This window comes from Phyllostomus hastatus, unplaced genomic scaffold (assembly GCF_019186645.2).
Source record: "Phyllostomus hastatus isolate PE091 unplaced genomic scaffold, TTU_PhHast_1.1 phas_contig_198, whole genome shotgun sequence".
NCBI classification, from domain to species: domain Eukaryota; kingdom Metazoa; phylum Chordata; class Mammalia; order Chiroptera; family Phyllostomidae; genus Phyllostomus; species Phyllostomus hastatus.
The window spans coordinates 8,466,250-8,487,546 of record NW_025333715.1 but is presented as its reverse complement, the minus strand read 5'-3'; the positions used below and the strand labels follow the sequence as shown (position 1 = coordinate 8,487,546).

General features: G+C 55.0%; 1 protein-coding gene across 2 annotated transcripts in view; it reads right to left on the bottom strand.

Annotated features, from left to right (window-relative positions):
- The window catches only part of MYH9 (myosin heavy chain 9), an 89,020-nt gene that overhangs the window by 41,343 nt on the left and 26,380 nt on the right, over positions 1-21,297 (bottom strand). For both annotated transcript variants that reach the window (XM_045834833.1, XM_045834832.1), the window contains exons 2-3: positions 17,954-18,305; positions 12,854-13,010 (exon numbers count right to left, since the gene is read on the bottom strand). In XM_045834833.1, coding sequence (XP_045690789.1) covers positions 12,854-13,010; positions 17,954-18,286 — 490 coding nt within the window. In that variant the 5' untranslated portion in view covers positions 18,287-18,305. The remainder of the gene's footprint in view (positions 1-12,853; positions 13,011-17,953; positions 18,306-21,297) is intronic.

Below are 21,297 nucleotides of genomic sequence, written 5' to 3'. Positions count from 1 at the left end.
GCCCAAGCCTCCTCCTGGGATGGGGAGTAATCATACATGTGCAAATAGCGTTCATGAAAGCACCAGCACGGCACCTGACACGTGGGAACCGCTCAGTCGTGTCAATTTAGGCAACTTGGGAGAAAAACAGAAGTTCACCAGAATCACAGCCTCTGGCCAGTCTAGTAACAACTGGGTCTCCAGGGCTGGCTGGCAGGAGCTTTCCGCAACTCTCCCCAGCGCGTGAACCTCCCCGCAAGTGAAGATATAAACGACGCACTTCCCCCGGGCACAGCGGGGACAGTAATACCCACACTTCGAAGCTGAGTTTGACAGAAATGCTTTAAGACCTTCGAGCCAACCAGTGCTAGTGCTGGGAGTCTAATTTTAAGCAATGTCTGAAAATACAAACTCGTGTTTTCCCCTTTCATCCCACCCGATGCAACATGCCCAGCTCAAGAAAGTCAAATCAGCCTGAATCCGGGACCCGATTACTCACTAACATTGGAGCCATGGAGAGTAATCCCTCCTCTGAATTGCCTTATAAAGTGAATACACCCCCACCTCCCTGGGAGGACTGGTTTGCAGGACAGAAACAACACAGGAACGGACCCAGGCTGCTGCCCATGTGCTTCCCCAGCAGGAGGCCGCCCGGACCGGCTGGCAATGGCACTGTCCGACCAGCAGGAGCGCTTCTAGCTGTCGGCACAGCTACTGGGCAGAAACCCACGCTGGCCATCTGGAAAGACACACTCACTGGCCCCCACTGCCGGCCAGGCCCTGCAGGACAGGGCCCCGGGAAGTGACTCGTGCCTTCCTGTGTGCATGGCCTCAGGGGGCAGAGGTGAGCCACCAGCACCCCCGATCTCTCAGAGCACTGGGCTGGGCACTCACTACCCTCTCTCTTCTGGTCTGCAGGTCACTCGGGAGGGGAAGAGGGAGTGGGACAGAAAGGGGGAAACTACACCTAATAGCCAACACAAGCAGCAGCTGCCCATCCTCCTCCACAGCCGCCCCCGCCCCCACTGAGAAATAGCAGGGTGGGGGCACGGCGGGAAGTCAGCCATTCCCCTTCGCACAACCCCACCCCCATCCTGCTCCCCACTGCGGGCTGCTCAGAGCAGGCCCCAGAGAAGCTGGTAACCTTGCCTCCCCTATCTCGACTTCCCCACAAAACAGGGTCCCTCAAGGCTGCAGCCAGGGCTGAGGGCTAGCGGTTGGGGAAGACAAGCAGTTTCCATCGCCCGCCTGCTAAGTGCAGTGTGGCAACTGAGAAGGGTCTGGGACAAAAACGCTGTGATCTGGGGCCCCGGCTTCCCCACCACATCTTCCTGGGCCCGCCCCAGCTGCAGGCATGTTTAGGCACCGCTCACGAGGGGGCAAGACTGTACCTGCGAGTGCTGGCAAGTCGCGAGACAGCAGCAGCCGGCATGACCATAAAAGGAAACGTTCCCATCCCTTCCCGAAGGAACCGTTTCCCAGAACTGCCTAGGCCTGGTCCCTGGGATGGCTGGAATTCCTCTAATTGTGTGAGGAGCCAGACGCCAAGCTGCTGAACAACAGGAAGCACAGCCCTCCCTGCCACACTCGCACACGTGGGTTCGAGCACATAGGTGCATGTTCACACACAGACACACACGCACACACAGGGACATGGGCAAGCTGCACACGGACACTCATGCACACACAGGGGCATGGGCAAGCTGCACACGGACACACATGCACAGGCACACATAGGTACATGTGTAAGAGATGCATATGCACACAGATCCCTGCACACATCAATTCCAATTCCAGACCAGCCTCATTATGTAACCTCCATGTACCCGATTCCCGGACCCCAGCTCTTCCTCTCCTCTGACCGTTCACCTCCAAGTCCTGAATTCCAGATAGCACTGTTAACATGGGCTAAGAGGAAAGACTCCGAAACTTCATTTTTCACTTTCAAGAGCCCTTAATTCACTGTGCCAAAACATTCATATGGGCAGATGCTTTCGCAGAGGAAAACTGGTGGGAGGCCTGTCCCATTTCCTCAACTCTTGTCCCCACCAGCTGGTGCCCCAAGTCCACCCGCCTACCATGCATGATACCATGGCCCCTACACATCAGGAAGGTCTTTTCAGTTCGTACAGCAGCTTTGGGTCTGTCATCTTGCGGCCTTACAGGGACCCGAGGGGCAGGCCAGGCAGGCAGTGTCCCCGCTTTGCAGAGGCCTACTCTCGCGGCAGTTCCTGTTTCATTCCCAAGCTGTCCCTGGGCTGGCAGGAGGGTTAGAGCTCTCGGCCACCAGTCGGCTCACCCCCTGACTCCGGTAGCTCCACATCCCATGAGGACCCTCCTTAACACTCACTCCACAGGCCCTTCCCCACACGGGCGTCTCCGTCTCACAGGACAGGGACACCCAAGAGTCCAGCCCGCTAGGTCGTTTTGGTTCACGGCCTTATTTGGGCCCGTTCGGACTAATTAAGGGCTTATTTGAAAACACCCTTCCTTCCTTCATTCATTCACACCAGAGGAGACAGGAACCCTGTACCCCGGCCCGGGGAAAGCACCCCCCAGGAACAACCCTGTTCTGGGAAACAGGCTCCCCGTCGGGATGAACTGTAGCCTGACCTCAGAGCCCAACCCTCCTCCTGCCCAGCCTTACCTAGGTGGGGAGAGGGTAGGGAGGCCAGATTATGACCCTCTGCACTGCGCGCTTTAAAAAGAAACAGCAGCCTTTCCTCAGATTAAATCTTCCCGAATCCCCACTGTGAAGACCAGTTATAAAATCCAGAGCTGACTGGGAGGTGGATACAGGGGTTCCTTAGAGCACACTTTGACAACCCCTGGTTCCCGAGTCTGGAGTGGTGCCAGGTACTCCAGAGCCGTGGTTCTGATCCTCGCTCTGCACCCCGCCCCTCCTCGTGATGCCTGGCCCTGCTCCTCTTGGGGAATCAGGGGGCAGGCCTCGCTGGCAGGGCCGCTCTGAGGCCTGAACGGAGTGGGTGCCTGATACGTGCAGCACGGCACCAGCGCTCAGGAACCCTGTCCTTCCCTGACCGGTGTGGCTCAGTGGGCTTAGCATTGTCCCGCAAAGCAAAAACTCATGGATTCAATTCCAGGTCAGGGTGCATGCCGAGGCTGTGGGTTCGGCCCCCAGTTGGGACGCATATGAGAGGCAACTGATGGATGATGGTTCTCCCTCACATACGTGTCTCTCTCCCTGTTTCTCCCTGCCTTCCTCTCTCTCAAATAAATAAATAAATACAATTTGGGGAGAGAGAGAAAGAAAGAGAGAGAGAGAGAAAGAAAGAGAGAGAGAGAGAGAGAGAGAGAGAGACACTGTCCTTAACAACCTGACCATCCACGCCTCCCAGCCCTCCCCGCACACCCCTCAGAACGACAGGAAGGGTCTCCAGTACGTGTTGAGTCCAGGCCATCCCCTCTCCTGATTTTATTTTAGACCCCGAATGCCCTGAGGCTTTCTGGATCTGAAGCGGTGATATCCAAGGGCGAGTGTTTCCGGGCAGTTTAGAAGACCCTGCTCAGGTGGATGCAGGGGGACACCTGACCACAGGTATTTCAACCCAGGTTCAGACAGCCATCTGCCAGGGGGGCCTTCTCTCTCACTTCCTGTGTAAGAGGAGCTGCCGGTTCTTGTCCATAAAAGGCCACGAGGATCACACAGCGGTGACATCAGCCCCCACAGGAAGTTACGGAGAGCGAGCCTGGTTCCCCAACAGTCGCGGCGGGGCTGACTCACTGCAGCAGCGCTCACTCAGATAAGGCCTCCTGGGGTTCGGCCAGAGCTGCTCTCTCAGGAGCACACCTGGAAGAGCGTCCTGCCCCCAGGCCCCATCTTCGGGTCCACCAGGTTGCTTGAAACAAGAAACAAAGACTCCAAGGACAGTTTCACACTGAGAGACATGGCTGCATGGAGAGAGATGTTGAGATGATCCATGACAAATGGGCTGAAGCTTTCCACCACGGAGGGGTCTGTCTTTCACAAAAACTGCAGAGCAGACCCCGGGGCCGCTCACTGGGTGACCCCTGCTGCATGTCACCTGGGCGGCAAGCCTCAGGCTGCCCAAGGCAAACTCCTGGGCTCCAGACTTCCTTCCCCCAGAGCCTCTCATGGACGTATGGGGGGCTCATGGGGCCACAGTGCAAGTACACTTGGGACAAAACCAAGTATAAGGCGTGGAGACACCTGTGGGTTCAAGCTCAGAACCTGGGGGTGGGAAGGCCCTAGAGGGCATCCAGTTGCACCATCTGTGTCTAGAGGCCAGGACACTGCATCCCGAGAAACCCAATGACTTGATCAAGGTCACACAAGCTGAGCCAAGAACCCAGGCCTCGGGACGCCTAGCGCTCCTCCAGAGAGCTCCGACAGGGCAGGGCACTGTGCCACCAGCAGCCCTGTCTCAGCGCTGCACAGAAAGGGCCATCCACACTCATTAGGTGTCACATGGGGCCTTGCAAGCTGTCTACTACTTTCTCCAAAGCCAGCCCAATTCATGAGCTTGGGTTACAAGCACTTGGGGAGCAGAGAGGTGAGAAAAAGCAGGTGCAAAAGAACGCTTCACGTTAGCAGACGCTGCGGGTGGATGCCAGGCCGCAGAGGCCTGTGTCATGGAGCCTCTGGCGGCCTGCTCACCTAGCAGTCAGCCAGCGAGATGGCAGTCCCCGCCGGTGACTCCCAAGCACACAGTGTAGTCACCGGCAACGTTCTCTCCAAGGCACAAAGCTAGGCCCTGACCAGAGCTACAATGCAAGCCAGAAGCCCGCTGGACTTGGCCCCATGCCTCCGCCTACCCACTCTGCCACACAGGGCCGTGGCGTGAACCCTGCTGGAGAGGCCCTGTCCCCAGTTACAGGAGGCAGAGAAGAGACAGCCCTCCCCACCAGGCGCCCTTGATAATTAGAAAGAAGCCCAGGGGACTGCACTTAGCTTCCATTATGTGGGAGGGCAAGCAAGGCCCCAAGCAAGCCTTCTCTCAGCCACCATGCACCCAGCAGCTCACACGGGTGAGCTCCCAGAGCACAGCCAAACCTGCCGGAAACCACTGTCTATCCGCCTTTCTCATGGGTGGGGCCAGGAGCAAATGTCCTCCCACGGGGTTGCTGCTCTGACAGGTCTGCCAGGGTGGAGGGAAATTCAAAAGCCGCACGCACGTTGAGTGCTGACGGCCCACAGCAAATGCCCCCAGGACACCGGGAGGGAACAGACACCCTGAGAGCAGGTCTGTCCTGCTCTTCAACAGCGTTCCCCTAGGAGAAACGGAAAGCGGGGCAGGACCCTGGGCAGAAAGGACTAAGCCAGGACCACAGGTCTGCAGAGGGCTGGGCGCTCAGTGGGGGAGAAAGGGGAGGACAGGAAAGGACAACAGGCCACCAACAGGGAACAAGACAGACACTGCCAGGCAAAGCTCAGGACACACGTGGCTCAACGCTGGAGCACACCCAGCCCTGCAAAGAGAACAATGGACTTCGCGAAAACACCCTTTTGATGAGTTGGGTCAACCTTGCTGGAGAATACCAGGAACTTGAATGCTGGGAGAGGAACAATAACGGCACATGAAGACGCTTCCTGAAGAAGTCGGGCGAGAAGAGGTCACTTTGGAGAAGGGGCAATCAAATGCCCCGAAAGGCCTGAACTTGCTCCCAAAGCATGGCTTCCTTCCTCGGCTTTCAGCTTAGAGACCTCTGCCCCATTGTATTTGTGAACCAGCTTGCGCTGGAGAAACAAGGTCTTCAGCAAGAGCCAGGAAGCCCAGCTGGAACGGCACCCTGAGCCCTGCCCGTACTGTCCGTTCGCCTGCAGGACATCTCAGTTGCTCAGAGTTTATTGCAAAGGTGGACCAACTCCTCAGTCGAGAGGAGAGGAGTTTTTTTTTTTAGAAGCCACTGATAGGATCCTTATTTTTAGCCCTGCAACTTGCCGCTCTCCTTTCTCTTTGGTTTTAGGGAATTCTTTTTCTCATCTGATAACGCGATTACAGAAACCGGGCAGGGACGGAAAGCAACTCTTCCCTCCGAACACGCCACTGTTCAGCCATGACAGTGCAGCACGGCCGGCCCTCTGAGAGCAGCAGAATCGGGCTGGTGAGCGGCGTCCCCTGGGCAGGAAGAGGGGAGCGCGTCCAGGGGGCCGAGAGCCCAAAGTGGCCTCACCGTTGGAGACCTCACAGGTGAGCTTTTGTTGTTTGTTCTGGGGGAGCGATAACACAGACACTGGGCCAAGTTCTCAATCACCCCCAAAGCTGCAGGTTCCAAGAGGGCACTTCTTTCTTTTCTTCTACTTCAGCGGGCACAGAGCAAAGCACAGTGGGCCTGTTGGGTTGGAATAAGAACAGAACAACAACGCAAGCCCAAAGCTGAAGTCCCGAGAAGGATCCATTAACCACAGATTCCTCTTGTAGAAAGAACGTTTTACAGAAACGAGACGGACAGACGTGACCACATTATAATTAAGCAGCCTCATGCCAGGGGCGGGGCTTCCTGGGGGGGGCGTGACAAAGCAGCCTCCTAGGGCTGGCCCCAGGATAAAGTGCCTCCTGATCCCGGCTCCGCATCCGGGGGAGCCCCAGGAGACCCCCACAGCACCTCACTTCACTGAGGCTAAAGAACCGCCTCGACATCACACACACCACATCCTCCAAAAGGCCCAGCACGCTCTCCGGAAGCCCCACGGACGCCATGTTGGCCCAAAGGCCCTCTCCGGCTCTGTGGACTAGATCAGACAAGTCGGAGACCCTGTGTGCCAGCACAGGCCTGCGTACTACGGGATCACTGCAGGAAGGCAGCCTCGACAGGCCACTTCCTGTGCGTGCTGCTACCAGGGCCTGGCCTCTCAGAGACTGCTCTTTGAGGAGAGTAAGACGCCCGCCTGGAGGAAGCAACTGGTTATCACCTTCATTGAGCAGCGGGAGTGTGGGCTGAAGGAGCGCGCTACTTGCAGACGGTCACAGTTCAGTCCGGAAACTGCCTTGCCAGACTCCTCCTGCTACCTTCTAAGGGGTGCTTACCGCAGGCCAAGAAGCCTTCTCTAATTCTTACAGTAACCCTGCCAAGCACGTTTTATTAAGCCCAAGAGGTAGACGAGAACACGAGGCCCAGGAGGAGTAAGTGAGCGTGCCAGAGCCCGGTTCACAATCAGGGAAGTGGCAGATTCTGACACAAACGCAGCCCAAACCCCACGCTCTCTTCCCCACACCATACTTCCTGTTCGCAAAGCAAGTTTCTCCCTGCAGCTGAGGTCCAGCAGACCCTTTTGGTGACCTGCCACAGAAGGTTATGTCGTTATCAAAGCCCCCCGCCACCCCAGCACCCTCGAAGCTAGATGGGGGGCCCCTCCGTGCTAGACTCTCACTCTCCTCCTAAAGTTTATTTACCTGCCTCTCGAGGCTGGCCCTTGACCTCCTCCAGGCAGGGCCACAACTAGCACACAGTAGGTGCTCAGTTAACGTGCAGAGCCACTCGCAGGCAGAGCACGCTCCTCTGGGTGAACCGAAGCTGTGCCCACGGCACATGCGGGCGAGCGGCCCACCCCAGACCTCCCTGCAGACAGCGCGCCTCTGTGTGCAGCGGCGGCAGCGGGCAGCCGAGCCTCCTGGCCGGCACATCCCTGCTCAAGTGCATTCATCGTATCTGTGGCTTCCACAGCTGCCGGCCTGGCGGGTCTGTTCCAAGCCACGCTTCACTGTACCTTCGAAGCATTCCCCGGCCTCTCGCCGACACAGCACTTTTCCTCAGAAAGACTCTGGAGAACAGAGCGCCCCTTGGGGGCGACAACCACCAGGGCAGACGGAACGCGGACAGAGGGGAAGTGGGCTGCGCCTCCTCCAAACCGGCGGGCCGGAGGGGAGGGTTCCTCCAAACAGCAGCCCCAGAAATGAGGGCCAACGGCGGCGTCCCTGGGGAGCGGGCACCGGGACGGAGTGTGGAGACCCTGGCTTCTGGAGCTAACCAGCTTCGGGCCTTCAGACAAGGCAGTTATCGTTTCTGGGCCTGTCCCTTGTCCTGGGAATGACAAGCGTCGCGCTGAGATGTGAAGGCAGCGCCGAAGCTCTACCCTCCACTGTTTCCCCGAAGGTTAGGCAACCGCCGCGAGGAACGGGGACACCCACCGGGCACTTGGAGCAACGGCCTGGTGACCAGCCACCTCCAGTGCAGCTTCCGCTGAGAAGCAGAGCCAAGGGTTAAACGGCTGAGGTTAGTTCAGGCCAGGAGTGAAAGCAGACCCTGCCGCCACTGCCCCAGACACGCCAGAGCTCATTAAAATACCATAAAGCCACCGAAAGTGACCGGCACTCTAAGGAACAGAGGAGAGGGGGGTCTTTTCTCCCCACTCTTACTGGGGAGATAACTGGGCTCCAGTCAAACTTCTTCACCAGCTGGTTCTGTAAGAACACGGGCACTCTCACGCACAGAGGGCAGCCCCTTGTTCCCGCGCCCGACGGGCTCCTCTCCCCCTCCAGGGCTCATGTCTGCCGAGCAGGAGGCAGCTGCACAGAGTTTATATCCTCTCCTCCTCGCACAGCTGGGGCTTCGCTGAGTCCTGAGGATTGGTTCAATCCCCAGGACGGGAGACCCATTAACAGCCGTGACAACAAATGAGCCAATCGGGAAAGCCAAGGTTGGGAGGGTGAAACAACTACGTCACCGCAACTTTAATTAAACCCGAGGCTGGGGATTAAAACAACAAACAAAACCGTGCCGGGCACGTCTGGGCTGCACTATAACCGCTTATTGACAGAACCCTGCCAGCCTTTCCGCCAGGCCCAACCACCACGGTGCCTGTCCAGCTCTCCCAGGCCTCGGTGCCCACACCTTCCGGAGTTCCCCAGACACCTGGCTGCAGTCGTGTTGGCACCAGGTGTGGGTAGCAACTTGTCTTGTCACAGAGCCATGGCCACAGATCTCTGTGGACAAACACATCTCGTCTCTCCACTTGGAATGCCAGAGCCTCCAGGGCCAGGATAAAGTCCTAAACCTCTGGGTATTCTAGGACTTTCCATCTCTTATCTCCAAGGCCTAATGCAGAACACCATACCCTGCCGTGACCCATCCCGCGCCCACGGCAGACAGCACTAATCTATCCCAGCATTCCTTGGCACTGAATCTCAGGTCCTTGCCCAGGAGGGCAGGGCGAGCCACTACTCATTGATGGGAGCTGATGCTCAGAGTAAAACCAACCTGCAATGCTTCTCCGGTGCAGTCAACGGTTCTCCAGTGGGGGGAATTTTGTCCCACAGAGGACATTTGGTAGCTGTACATGAGGACAGAGACGGTGGGTGGTCCTGGCGTACAGTGAGTAGAGGCCAAGACAGTGCAAACAGCCAGCAATGCACAACACGAGCATCCCAAAGAGAATGGCCTGACCCCAAATGTCCAGTGTGCCAGTTTAAGAAACCCCGACGTAGGTGGAGTAACCACATGCCTCATCATCTACACCAGGATGCTTCTCTAAGTGACAAGGGGTGCTGTGATACCAACTCCAGGACAACAGGCATGCGCCAGGGCTCACAGGCAAACCAGGGCACTTCCGAGAGGAGAGACAGAGGGAGGTCCCTTGAAAGGGCCAAACAACTCATCTCATAAAAGTCCCCAGACAAAGCCACCAACTACCCTATTTGCCAGAATAAATGCTAGTCTGTCATAAGCCACAACCAGCAGAGAGGAAATCTTTTTCTTCTTGTTTAGAGAAAAAGCAGAAAAGGGACTATCTGGCGTGCCTTTTAAGATGTGAGTGGCAGAGAACAAACCTGCTCCCCTCAAATCCAGGGGGGCAGCATGTGCTAAGATATGCTCTCGAAAAGAAAGGAGTTCATTCTAACAGCCTGCTGACCCTGAGGCTCCCTGCTGACACCCGACTTAGGGTACGAACCAAAGGCTCCTCCTCAAGAACCTTCTTCACTACGAACCATTTTGTCATAACAGGGGCAACTTCTGTTAATTAACTTCCTCCCTGCCCCAGAAACAAGAGGCCTACTGCTAATTGCTTTGCAGGTCAACTGTGTTTAACAAGAGGAACTTGGAAATGTCTCAGTCAGTCAACACGGGAGTGTAAGAACTACAGCAAGGCAAAAATTAACTGAAGGTGAGCGAGAGCCTCTCAGACAGAGGGTCACAGCGTATGTGGACCCGGCACCTGCACAGACCGTTACAGAGAAGCACCAGGATCTCAGTTCCCCGTACCCACAAATGAATGTCCTATCTCTGGTCTCCAGAGGACGAAACACCCATGCACTTGCCCTCATAATTTGGGGCCGCCCCTCGGTTAGTATCAAGGCCATTCTGTTATGGCCAAGACTTCCTCCTGGTCAGCACAAAGGAAAGTTCTAGCCCTCTGCGCAGTTTTATTTTTTAAAATGATCTCCAATGTGTAGAGCTGACGTTCACCCCTGCATTTTTTGTTGTTGTGGTTGAACAAACGAAACAGGGACGAATCTCTTTGCAAAGGGATCGAACAGGTTGTCGGGGAGTCCAGTTCCAAGAACGTCAACTGCAGGGGCCATGTTTGCATCATTACTTTTGTCACAACAGCTCGTCTGAAAATGAAGCAAGCCCACTCGATGAACACGGTTCATTCCAGCACCCAGGTGTGGGCGCATTCCCAATTCAGGAGTGCGGAGCGCAGGAATACTCCGGATGCACGTCCTGGACCTGGCCAATTACAGGAGCCAGGAGAAAACGGACACCCAACTTCTAGAGACAGGACTCGGGCTCTTCCGGAAACTCATAGAATATTCTTCCGCCAGACTGCTCTAGTTAGCGCTTTGAAACAGACACACCACCTTAACGCTGAAGGGCTGGCTTCCGCAAGGAATTCCGATAGACGTGACCGTAAGCCAGAGGCTGGGCCCAGCCTGTGCACCACTCACAACTCACCAGCCCGGGAGCCCAACGCCTTCTCCTCAGCGCTGCGTGTGTGTGCAGTACACACAGACCGACGTGCTACCACTGCATTTACTCTTAAAGATTTATTTATGTATTTTATTGATTTTGGGAGAGAGAACGGAACATCGATTTGTTGTTCCACTTTTCGTGCACTCATTGGTTGATTCTTGTATGTGCCCTGCCAAGGGATTGAACCCACAGCCTTGGTGCCAGCAGGACAACACTCTAACCAGCTGACCTACCCAGCCAGGGCCAGGCTACCATTTTAAACCACTAAACCGAAGACAAAGTTGCTAACACCACAAGATGCGTCACTGTCACTGCCTAGGTTAATTACAAAGTTTAAAGAAATAAAGGAAACACGTGTAATAGGACATGAAAACCCACTACCAATGTAAGATAGGAGAATATGGCCCTGCCTGAAAGTTGCACTTGACTCCAAGGTACAGTAAATGCAAACATATGCCCGTAGCCCAGCTAAGCACTGGGAATATAAAGGCAACACAAACCCTGTCCATGTTTAGGAGAGAAAAACAAATATGTAAACAAACATCTAATTCAAATAAAGTATTGCCAGGGCGCTTATGCAAACCGAGCCCACACAGCCTCCCTGTGGGACAGTAATGCTTCAGTCAGTCGCGTCTTTAACAAAAGACGGGGACCTGCCAGGTGCTGCAGGCAGAGGGACGGGTGTGGCGGTTTGAGGCAGAGAGGCTGTTAGAGAAATGTAAGGGGTTCCGTGCCACCGGGAAGCTGCAGAGGTTGGCGGGGCCGATGGCAGAGGGCACTGTGTGTGCTGGAGGGCTGCAGGGGTGGGCCAGGGGCAACGAGGCGCCTTTTCAAGATTTTAAATTGGGATATGATCAGATTTGCATTCTAGAAAGAGGCCTCTGGTGGAAACAGAGAGAGGAACTCCACTAAAAAGTGAAGGTGAGGAGGCCATAGCAATCATGCAGACGAAATACTGTGGGGGCCTGCACTAAGGCCGGGCCACGGGGATAAGGAGGGGCAGGAGAGCAAAACGTGACGAGAGATGGAATCTGTAGGAAGTGCTGAAGGGCTTGGAGAAAGGGCTGAGGAAGAGAGGACAGTGCAAGATGAGCCAGCTTCCAGGCCTGGATGAAAGGCTGAGCGGAGAAATGGCAGCTGGGAGCACAGGGGGCTCGGACGCCGGTGCCAATCCTCAGCCAGAAAGTGATGGAGGGGCCAGCGGAGTGAAGGGTGCCATCCTCCAGAGGAATACGCAGAGCGAGCGGACAAGACCTTGGGGAGCACCAACGTGCAGGCGGAGGGAAGGAACAGGAAAGAACTACACAGCTGGGGAGGGCAGAGATTAGGAGAACCAGAGAGAAGGTCACAGGAAGGAAGGGCTTTCGAAAGGGAGTGGTCAACACTGTCCGATGCCGGGGAAAGGGCAAGTAAAATAAGGACTCATCAGTACAATGGATTGCCCAACACAGGGGCGAGGGTGACCTTTGTGGGGCAGTCTCAAGCAGTGGTGGGGCCAGCCGTGCAGGACGCTTCCCCTAGAGAACCCTGCTGTGATGGGACGGAGGCAGCAGGGACCAGCTGGAGTGGGGTACAGAATTCAGGGGAGCCTTTATGTCTGTTTTTTAGTGGGAAAAACTCAAGCATGTCTCCAGAGCTTGGGGAAGCGAGTGAGAGGTAAAAAACAAGGAGGAAAGGGAGTAACAGGTAGAAGAAGGGGCCTGGAAGTGAGAGGACTGGTGCAGGAAGAGCTTTTGACAAGAATGAGAAATTGGGAAATCAAAGCTTCTACAACTTTCTATCAACATAGAAGCATGCCCTTTATAACTGTCAGTCTTGACTCTCACACAATGGCTTACGGACCTCCATAATGCACAGCCCCATCACCAGTGCATCGGCCACCAATCCGGCCGCTAGATCACCGGGACTAGCGAGTGAGCCCCTGCGAGGGTGCCGGCCAACGGCAGGTGAAGAGAGCCACCTGGAAGGCCGTGGCACTCACCTTGCATCATACTCCTGTAGGCGGTGTCTGTGATGGCGTAGATGTGCGGGGGCATCTCGTGCCTCTTCTTGCCCTTGTACATGTCCACGATCTCTTCAGAGTAGATGGGCAGGTTCTTGTAAGGATTGATGACCACACAGAACAGGCCCGAATAGGTCTGAAGAAAAGAGCAGCAAATGGGAACGGGTTAGGAAGTGTCACTCTCAGCGGCGTGCAAACTGGTGGCACAGATCCGCTGCCCCCGAGGCCCCCGGGCCAGCCTGATGGGAAAGCGCTGCCTGGAGGCCCGCGCTCCCTGGGCCCCGCTGCCCCGTGGGGGCACCGGCACCATCTCTGCTGTCTTTGGGAGAGGGTCCTCCCTCAGCGGCAGGACAGCGGCAGGCTTTGCCTGTGGATGAGCGTGTGCCTTGGGCAAGGTCCGTGGCGAGCTTCACAGAGTGCATAAGTTCAGTTACGGAACCTGGTTCCAGGGACAAAAGGAGGTGTTCGTCATTGTGACACGCACAAAGAGAAAAGGGTTCAGCTGCAGCGAGTAAACTGAGTAGAAACACAAATCATTCTACCCCGAAGGAGTCTCAGAGACCCTCCAGGCTACACCCTCCTGGCACCGTGCTCCTTAACCAGCAAGATCTTTTGTGGGCTGGCAGACCACAGACAGGTACCTGCCTCCCTGGAATCTTCTGGAGACAGTCACATGAAAATCTCTGCAAGGCTTAGACCACTTTCATGTCCCCTGTGACCTTCTCCAAGACTCAGGGCTTCTCTTAAAGGGAAGCCCATCAGTCAGTACCCTTAATGTGAGGCACCCAAACACACTCTCAGGGCTCCAAGTCCGACCTGACCAGGTTAAAGTCAGGCCCTGGGGGCATGTGTCCCAAGTTCAAGCCCCAGCAAGGGCAAGTTTCTGAACCTCTCTCCCCCTCCCTGTCTCAATCTGTAAGAGACAGAAGACAGGGACAGAATAAAGCAGGTGAAGGGAGGCCCAGGTCACGACTCACACACACCTGCAGCCCTGGACAGTTGATGACGGAGCTAGGAGCAGGCCCAGTGTCACGCCCTGCACTGCAGACCCCTTTGGTCGTGGAGGCCAGTTCTCTGAGCTCCTCACATCTTCTTCTTGATCTCATTACAAGTGGCCTCCGCCCTCCCTGTCCATGGCTTTGCCCCTGGACCCAACAGCAGCCAGAGTCTGAAGAGCTGCATTACGGGTCAACCCAGCCCCTTGTACCTCTGCCCTCTCTACTCCCACCAAACCTAAGGATGGACCTTGCAGCTGAATGCCCAGACAGGGTCCGCCCAGGAACCAGCCATGAGGACACAGGCTCTACCCAGCGTTGGCCAAGGGCTGCGGCACTTGGACGTTCCAGGCATAAGTTAGACTGAAAGCAGAACTCTAGGGGGACCCAGCAACCCTATGCTGGTCCACGTGCAAAAAGGCGGCTGAGTTTGGACGTGAGCAAGTGGGCCTGGGTGCCTCTTCTGTTCGGGGGGAGGGGTGCAGAGCCCTCAGTTTCCTTCTTTCCTGGGATAATCAGTCATTTGTTTCCCCTCCAACTACTCTTTACAGAAGGAGCCAGGAAAAGCTCTGAAGCAAAGAGTCCCCAACGTGGTGTGGGCGGGCGGAGGCTCAGGTGCAGCGGGGACTCCTGTTACCCCTCCCTGTGACTGCAGGGTCGGACGAGATAGAAGGCCAGGGAGCAGCAAGGTCATCCCAGGAGCTCCGAAACAATCGAGCTTTGTTCCCGGGGGTTTGAGAAAACCCACACTCCAGGGAAGTCCAGCCCAAGGAAAGTGAAGGACACACAGCCACACGCTTAGGGCATGCCACGGAGCCAGATGTTTGGGAACAGCTGGCGGTGACAGCAGAAAGGGCTGGGGGTTACTAGGACAGTCTCTCTGACAGCTGGGTGGGCAGATGGCCCTGTGGAGAGTTCTCTGGGCTAATCCCACCGAATGAGTGGATTTGCCCAAACAGAGCCCTGGGGAGTGAGCGCAAGCAGCTCAGGTGGGAGAAAGAGGTTCGGCCAAGAGCCACCCTCTCTGGACGCCCGTGAAGGCGCAGACACTGAGCAAGTGGCTCTGCTCCCACACGGGCCACGCCAGGAAGCAGCTCCATTCACGGGCCACAGAGGCTCTTTGTGTCCAGCTGCCCCCGTCCCAAGGCCTCGCCCACCCCGAAGGAACAGACAGAGCAGCTGTGGTGCAGAATTAGCCACACCACCCACGGAGCCAGGCAGACATGCTGCACAGAGGCTCCGGGTGTCGCAATGCGGGATGTCGTGTGCGGAGAGGTAGACTGTGATGGGGGTGGTGGTGTGCCCCCTGCCCAGGCAGCCCCACCAAGCGACTCTGACCTACCCACAGCTCGGCACCTGCTGGGCTCTTCGTTAGGGCAACCACAGGGACAATCAACTCCCCCTCTGGAGGTGACACCTCAGCAGAGGCTGGGCTGCGGCAGGAGGAACTGCACACGGGAGGCGACCGCGGAGAGGCCAAAGTGGGAGTCTGTGCCTCTAAGCCAGCGAGTTCCAGAGAAAAAGTGCAGGGCCACCCACCGTGCCGGCCTGAGGAAACCCGCACTTTCAGAGGGAGGATGAAGCAACCGACGCTGAGTGCATTTTGAGAACTAATTTCCCCTTGTGTGCGCCAGGGAAAGACCATGTGCAGCCAGCCGACACAGGCAACTGCAGGCCAACCGCTCGGCTCCCGCTCAGCAAACCTCTAGCAGGGCCCAAGGTGAATGGTAACACCCACAGAAGACCCAGCAGAGGGAGACAGGTGAAGCTTCCTTAGAGTCCCTTTGTTTTTTGCAGGTCACTAATTCTGAATTTCACTGGTGAATATCCCTAGGGGCAGGGGTTTTCAATTTGGTCCAGACAGTATTCTCACCAAGAAACAGAGATAACTGGGTGGGTTAGGAAGCCGAAACTCTAGTCCCAGCCCTGTCACCCTCTCTGTGTGAACTCTGCGTGAGCCGCCTGCCCGCTCTGGGCCTTAGTTCTTCCCACCTAGCTCTTCCAGGTAGATAGTTCTGTGTATCACCTTACTGACAGGTCCTTGACTAATCAGGCCCATCCCCAAAATGTTGGTCATCGATAGCAGGAAACAAGGACCTCATTATCACAGTCCAGTTTAGCAATCAGCAAGGTAAGACAGCCTGGCACAGGGCCCAGCCCGGTCAGGACTTCTGGACAATCCCAAATGGCCCATGGCTCAACAGCGGGCCTTGGCACGTTGCAGGGCACTCAGAAATACCAGTGCAGTGACTCAGTAGATTGAGTGCCGGCCTGTGAACCAAAGGGTCACCAGTTCGATTCCCAGTCAGGGCACAGGCCTGGGTTGCAGGCCAGGTGTCCAGTAGGGGGCGCTCGAGAGACAACCACAGATTGATGTGTCTCTTTATCCCTTTCTCCCTTCCTTCCCCTCTCTCTAAAAATAAATAAATAGCCCTGGCTGGCGTAGCTCAGTGGATTGAGCGCGGGCTGAGAACCAAAGTGTCCCAGGTTCGCTTCCCAGCCAGGGTACATTCCTGGGTTGCAGGCCAAAACCCCCAACAATTGCACATTGATGTTTCTCTCTTTCTCTTTCCCTCTCTCTCTCTCTCTCTCTCCCTCCCTTTCCTCCCTAAAAATAAATAAATAAAATCTTTAAAATAAATAAATAAATAAATAAAATCTGAGAGAGAAGAGAAGAGAAGAGAAGAGAAGAGAAGAGAAGAGAAGAGAAGAGAAGAGAAGAGAAGAGAAAACACCAGTCCAGGGGGGTAAGGGTAGCACCCCGGCGAAACATGTGCTGAAGTCAGCCTGAAACCATGTAGAAAAGAAAAGAAATGGCTCCTTGAGAGCCTCTCACCAACCCCATAACAGGATGAGCCCAGTGCCTCCTTTCATGACACATGTGGTCACAGGTAAACCCCTCGGAGTGAGATTTAGTATTTTTTTTTTTTTAGATTTTATTTATTTATTTTTAGAGAGGGGAAGGGAGGGAGAAAGAGAGAGGATCAATGTGTGGTTGCCTCTCAAACGGCCCCCACTGGGGCCATGGCCTGCAACCCAGCATGTACCCTGACTGGGAATCGAGCCTGTGATGCTTTGGTTTGCAGCCCGCGCTCAATCCACTGAGCTACTCCAGCCAGGGCAGATTTAGTATTTCTATCTATAAAATGATAGGGTTGTAATGACCAAAATGCTTTCTTCTTCCCGTTCCAAAAAATGTTGAGAACTGTTTTATTCAGCTCCAAGACCAAGAAAAACAAGGTGAATATAACAGCATAATTAAATAAAGAGCTATTTTAGGAATAATAAGAACCAGATATTTCTTCCCTACTGAGGATAAAACTAGAAGGAGATGTATTTAAAGTGAACAGAAGAAACTGGGATAGATATTACAGAAAGAACACTGGGACCCTAGGGCCATAAGAGCTTGGAACCTATTACACCAAGGGAATGGGGGTAATGCTCACCTCTTGACACTTTCTACAACGGTGATGGGCCGTCCGTCTGCAAACACAGCCCTGCGAGCTAGGGGGAGGCGAAAAGGCCGCTCCTATCTTTTGCATGCTGCACGCCTTTGCCCGTGCTGTCCTCCGCGCTCCCCGCCTGGCACAGAACCAGCCTAAAGTGCTGAACAAACTGGCGGTCCAAGTCTTCCTCTAGGTAGCCCGCCTCTGCTCAAGGCACACTCCCCAGGGAAGTGAGCCTTACGGACAGATGGTGGGGGGGGACCAGGGGGTGCAGGAGGAACAAGGTGGGACACCAGGACACGGCATTCCCCTCCTCGAGAAGGAACCGACCACACTGGCCTGACACTTCCATCTCCGCCAAGACTGAGGACCAGGGCCAGTGCCTGAACACACCTCACATGCGTCACGTTCTGCCTACGCCTGGTCCGAAACAGGTTCCTGTTGTGTTTTTGGCTATGTAGAGGGGAGATCAAAGTAATGCTATCGGAGTATTCCGTTAAGGTGTTCAGTCGCTGAAGTTTGAGGATGTCACCCCAGCATTCCTTTACGCCCCCTTCTCTCCGGGAGAGCCAGAGCCCGGGGTCGAGAGGGCTGGGGCAGACCTGGGGCCCCCTGCCCCAGCACCCAGCCCCACTTACGTAGATGAGCCCCGAGTAGTAGCGCTCCTTGAGGTTGTGCAGCACGGAGGCTTCGTTGAGGCACGTGAGCTCCGCCATGTCCTCCACCTTGGTGAACTTGGGCGGGTTCATCTTCTGGATGTCATCCTTGTTCACCTTCACCTTCTTCCCGTTCTCCACCAGCTCCACGATGGCCTCCTCACCCACCTCTTCCTTGAGGCTGGCGGGCTCAAAGCCATTCTTGTCGGAAGGCACCCATACCAGCTTCTTGGCGGCCCAGTCAGCCTGGGCCAAGGGGTTATTGATGACATTTTTATCCACATAGAGATACTTATCAGCAGCTTGCTGCGCCATGGTGACTCACGGCCAGGACCTGAGAGAGAACACAGGATAAACATTAGATATATCCAACTCCATGAGCCACAGGAGAAAACTGAACATTCACCTCTTATCTTTGCAAACTGCGTAGCATTATAGTGCAGTAAAACTCCATAAAACCAGGCTGCACAATTTGCCAGAATTTTCCTGCTTCTACTTTTGGGAGAAAGATGTACATCACAGGGAAAACAAGTTGGTGTCAGGGCTGCTATAAGAATTTAATGGTAAGCTATATCCAAGAATCAACACACAATCAAACTAATTATACACAATTGCTATGCCAAATGATGAGCACTAAGCATCTCAAAGACAGATGCAATTACACCGACTCTGCTATGCCTGCAAAGGCAGGACAGCGACCGTACAATTGAAGAGATCTTCCAACATAAACAGGTTCCTCACTAGCCAAAAAATGGGCTACTGGCTGTCATCACACAGGGTGGAAGTTTCCAGTTTAAAAAACTTTTTCTTCTTTTCAGGAGTCAGCCAAAAGAAAATAAAACCACACATTGAAAGAAAGAACCAATGTGTGGCCAATAGATTTTAATTCCGTCATGATAACACAGCCCCGAGAAGCAAGGCGAGAAGAAATCAGGTCCCAGTAAACCTCGCGGAGCACAGTGGGAGGCGTTCTGCCTCCCTCTCCGGGGCACTCATGTGAAAAGGCAATCCTCACAATCAGGGGCCAGGAAAACTTGAAGCACATGTGTGTTTGCTTTTATTGAAACTCATTTGCAAAATAAAGATGATGAAATAATAATCCCTTACACCTGTGTGGTTTTAGTGCTCATAAAAGGCTTTCACACGCATTTCGCCATCTGGAAAGGTCCCTGTCACAACCACCCTGAAAGGTGGGTGAGCTGCGTGTTATCAGCCCACTGTACAGGTGAGGAAATAAAAGCCCCGGGAGGTGAGGGGCTTGTGCGGAGCCGCCCAGGAAGCCCCCCAGACTCCTGGTCCCGTGGCCTTTCCACAGCTCAACCACGGAACTGATTCCCATTCAAAGGCACAGGCTCGGGTCGGCTCAGAGGACAGCTGCCCCGAGCGAACCAAAAGCAGGACTCGGAAACCCTGAGTCTCAGCCAAAGCCAGCCCTCGGCCACCAGAGGGGCAGCCCAGAAGCCCGCTGCCAAGCTCACAACACAGGCAGGCTTTTCCCTTGTGAGATCAAGCCCCCTCACCCCAGGCCCAGGGAGCCAGGAGGACCCCAAATCCAAATCCAGAGTCACACAGGTTTTCATGCTTCCAGACTCCAAAAGGGACACAGATGCCAAGGAGGTTGGAGGCTGAAGATGGAGAAAACAAAAGGAAAAGTCTGGGCTGCCCAGGCCTTCTTATCTGGGCTCATTAAATGGTTTCCAGATCAAGGCTAAGGGGCTCCCCTGGACTCGCTCCACGAGAGGCTGTTTTCCAGGAAATCTGCCTGCTGCCCCCATGGAGGGGAGGCAAGTCCAAGGAACAGAGCCTGGCAGCCTCCCCAGCTCCCCCAGCTGGTGGCTTGGTTTATATTCCCAGCACAAGCAAACCCCCCCAGCAGCCCCTCTCAGGGGACCAGGGCCACCATCCACCTGCAGGGACCACCCCCAATAGAAAGCAGGGTCCAGAGTTAGGCAGCAGCAAACTAGGCATGAACAGGACAGCTATAAACCACCTGGCCAGCCCTTGTCTTCTGTGAGGGTCTGGGGGCGCGGCAGGTGGCAGCACCCCGGGCACCATCAGCTTACTTCCAGCTGGGCTGGCTTCCACACTGGGCAGTCCATTCAAGCAATCAAAGGCCTCCTTCTGCCAGCCTGAATGCCAGTTGTCCTCTGCCTGTCTGCCGTTTATCTGACCACAGGCCAGCTGGCCTCTCCAAAGTCTCAGTACTTGGGGTCCCAAAACAACAGTCTCCCCATCATGTCACTGCCCTGCCCAAGAATTTGCAACAAGCCCTGCCAGGTAGCTCAGCTGGTTGGAGCATTGTCCCAGTGCATCAAAGGTTGTGGGTTCAATCCCTGGTCAGGGCACATGCAAGAACTGCCGATGAACACAGGAAGGGGTGGGACAACAAATTGATGTTTCTTTCTCTCTCTTTCTTTCTCTCTCTCTCTTTCTCCCCCCCTTCTTCTCTCTCTCTCTCTCAAATCAATAAATAAAAATTTTTTTAATTAAAAAAAAAGAACTTGCAATGATCACAGAGCACAGGGCCTTACAGGCTGCTGCTGATTCTCAATCTTTTTGCAAACTTCAAACCCATAAACTTCAAACACAATCTCCCATCAATCTGCAAAAAGGGAGTCACCTGAACCCTGTCCCCCCAAATCCTAAGTCCACCACTGGATGTGAGTGCCACTGACCCAGCTCCGCGAAAACCCCTGAGGACATCCCACGCCACGTACAAGAGCCCTCCAAGAGAAGGAGGAAAAGGGACAGTCATTAAGTATGCAGATACTGCCAATATCAAGTTCTGTTTATCACAGCCTCACTTAACCATCGATCACCTGGGAAAAGAGCTTTTATTACCCCAATTTATAAATGAGGAAACAGCCTCAGAGACAGCAAGTCATTTGCCCAGAGTCTCCCAGCCCAGTCATGACGCAGGATCCTAACCCAGACCCGCCTGGCCCCTGGGCCTGGGCTCTTCCCAGCACACCGTGCCTGGGGTCTCACGAAGAAGTCAGGCTGGCGTTGGAGCTGGGCCGAATCTGTTGATAAGCTGAGTGGGACCTGGGGAGCACAGAGGTAGGCATTCCACAGCTTTCAACAAACATTTACTGAGCAAGCAGGTGGGGGCGCTGAGAATGCGCCCTCCCGGCGTGGACCATGCGGCCAGTCAAACAGCAGAGCACAGTGAAACCGCATTCTCACGCCCATGAGTGCTGATCAAATAAATCTGGCCCTCCTCGAACTCCATTTCATTCCAGCAACGCCACCCCTGGTGGGCCCCACAGTAAAGAACCTGTCTGGAGGCCTGGCATCGAAGCAGCGCCTGGGTTCCCCTCAGGCTG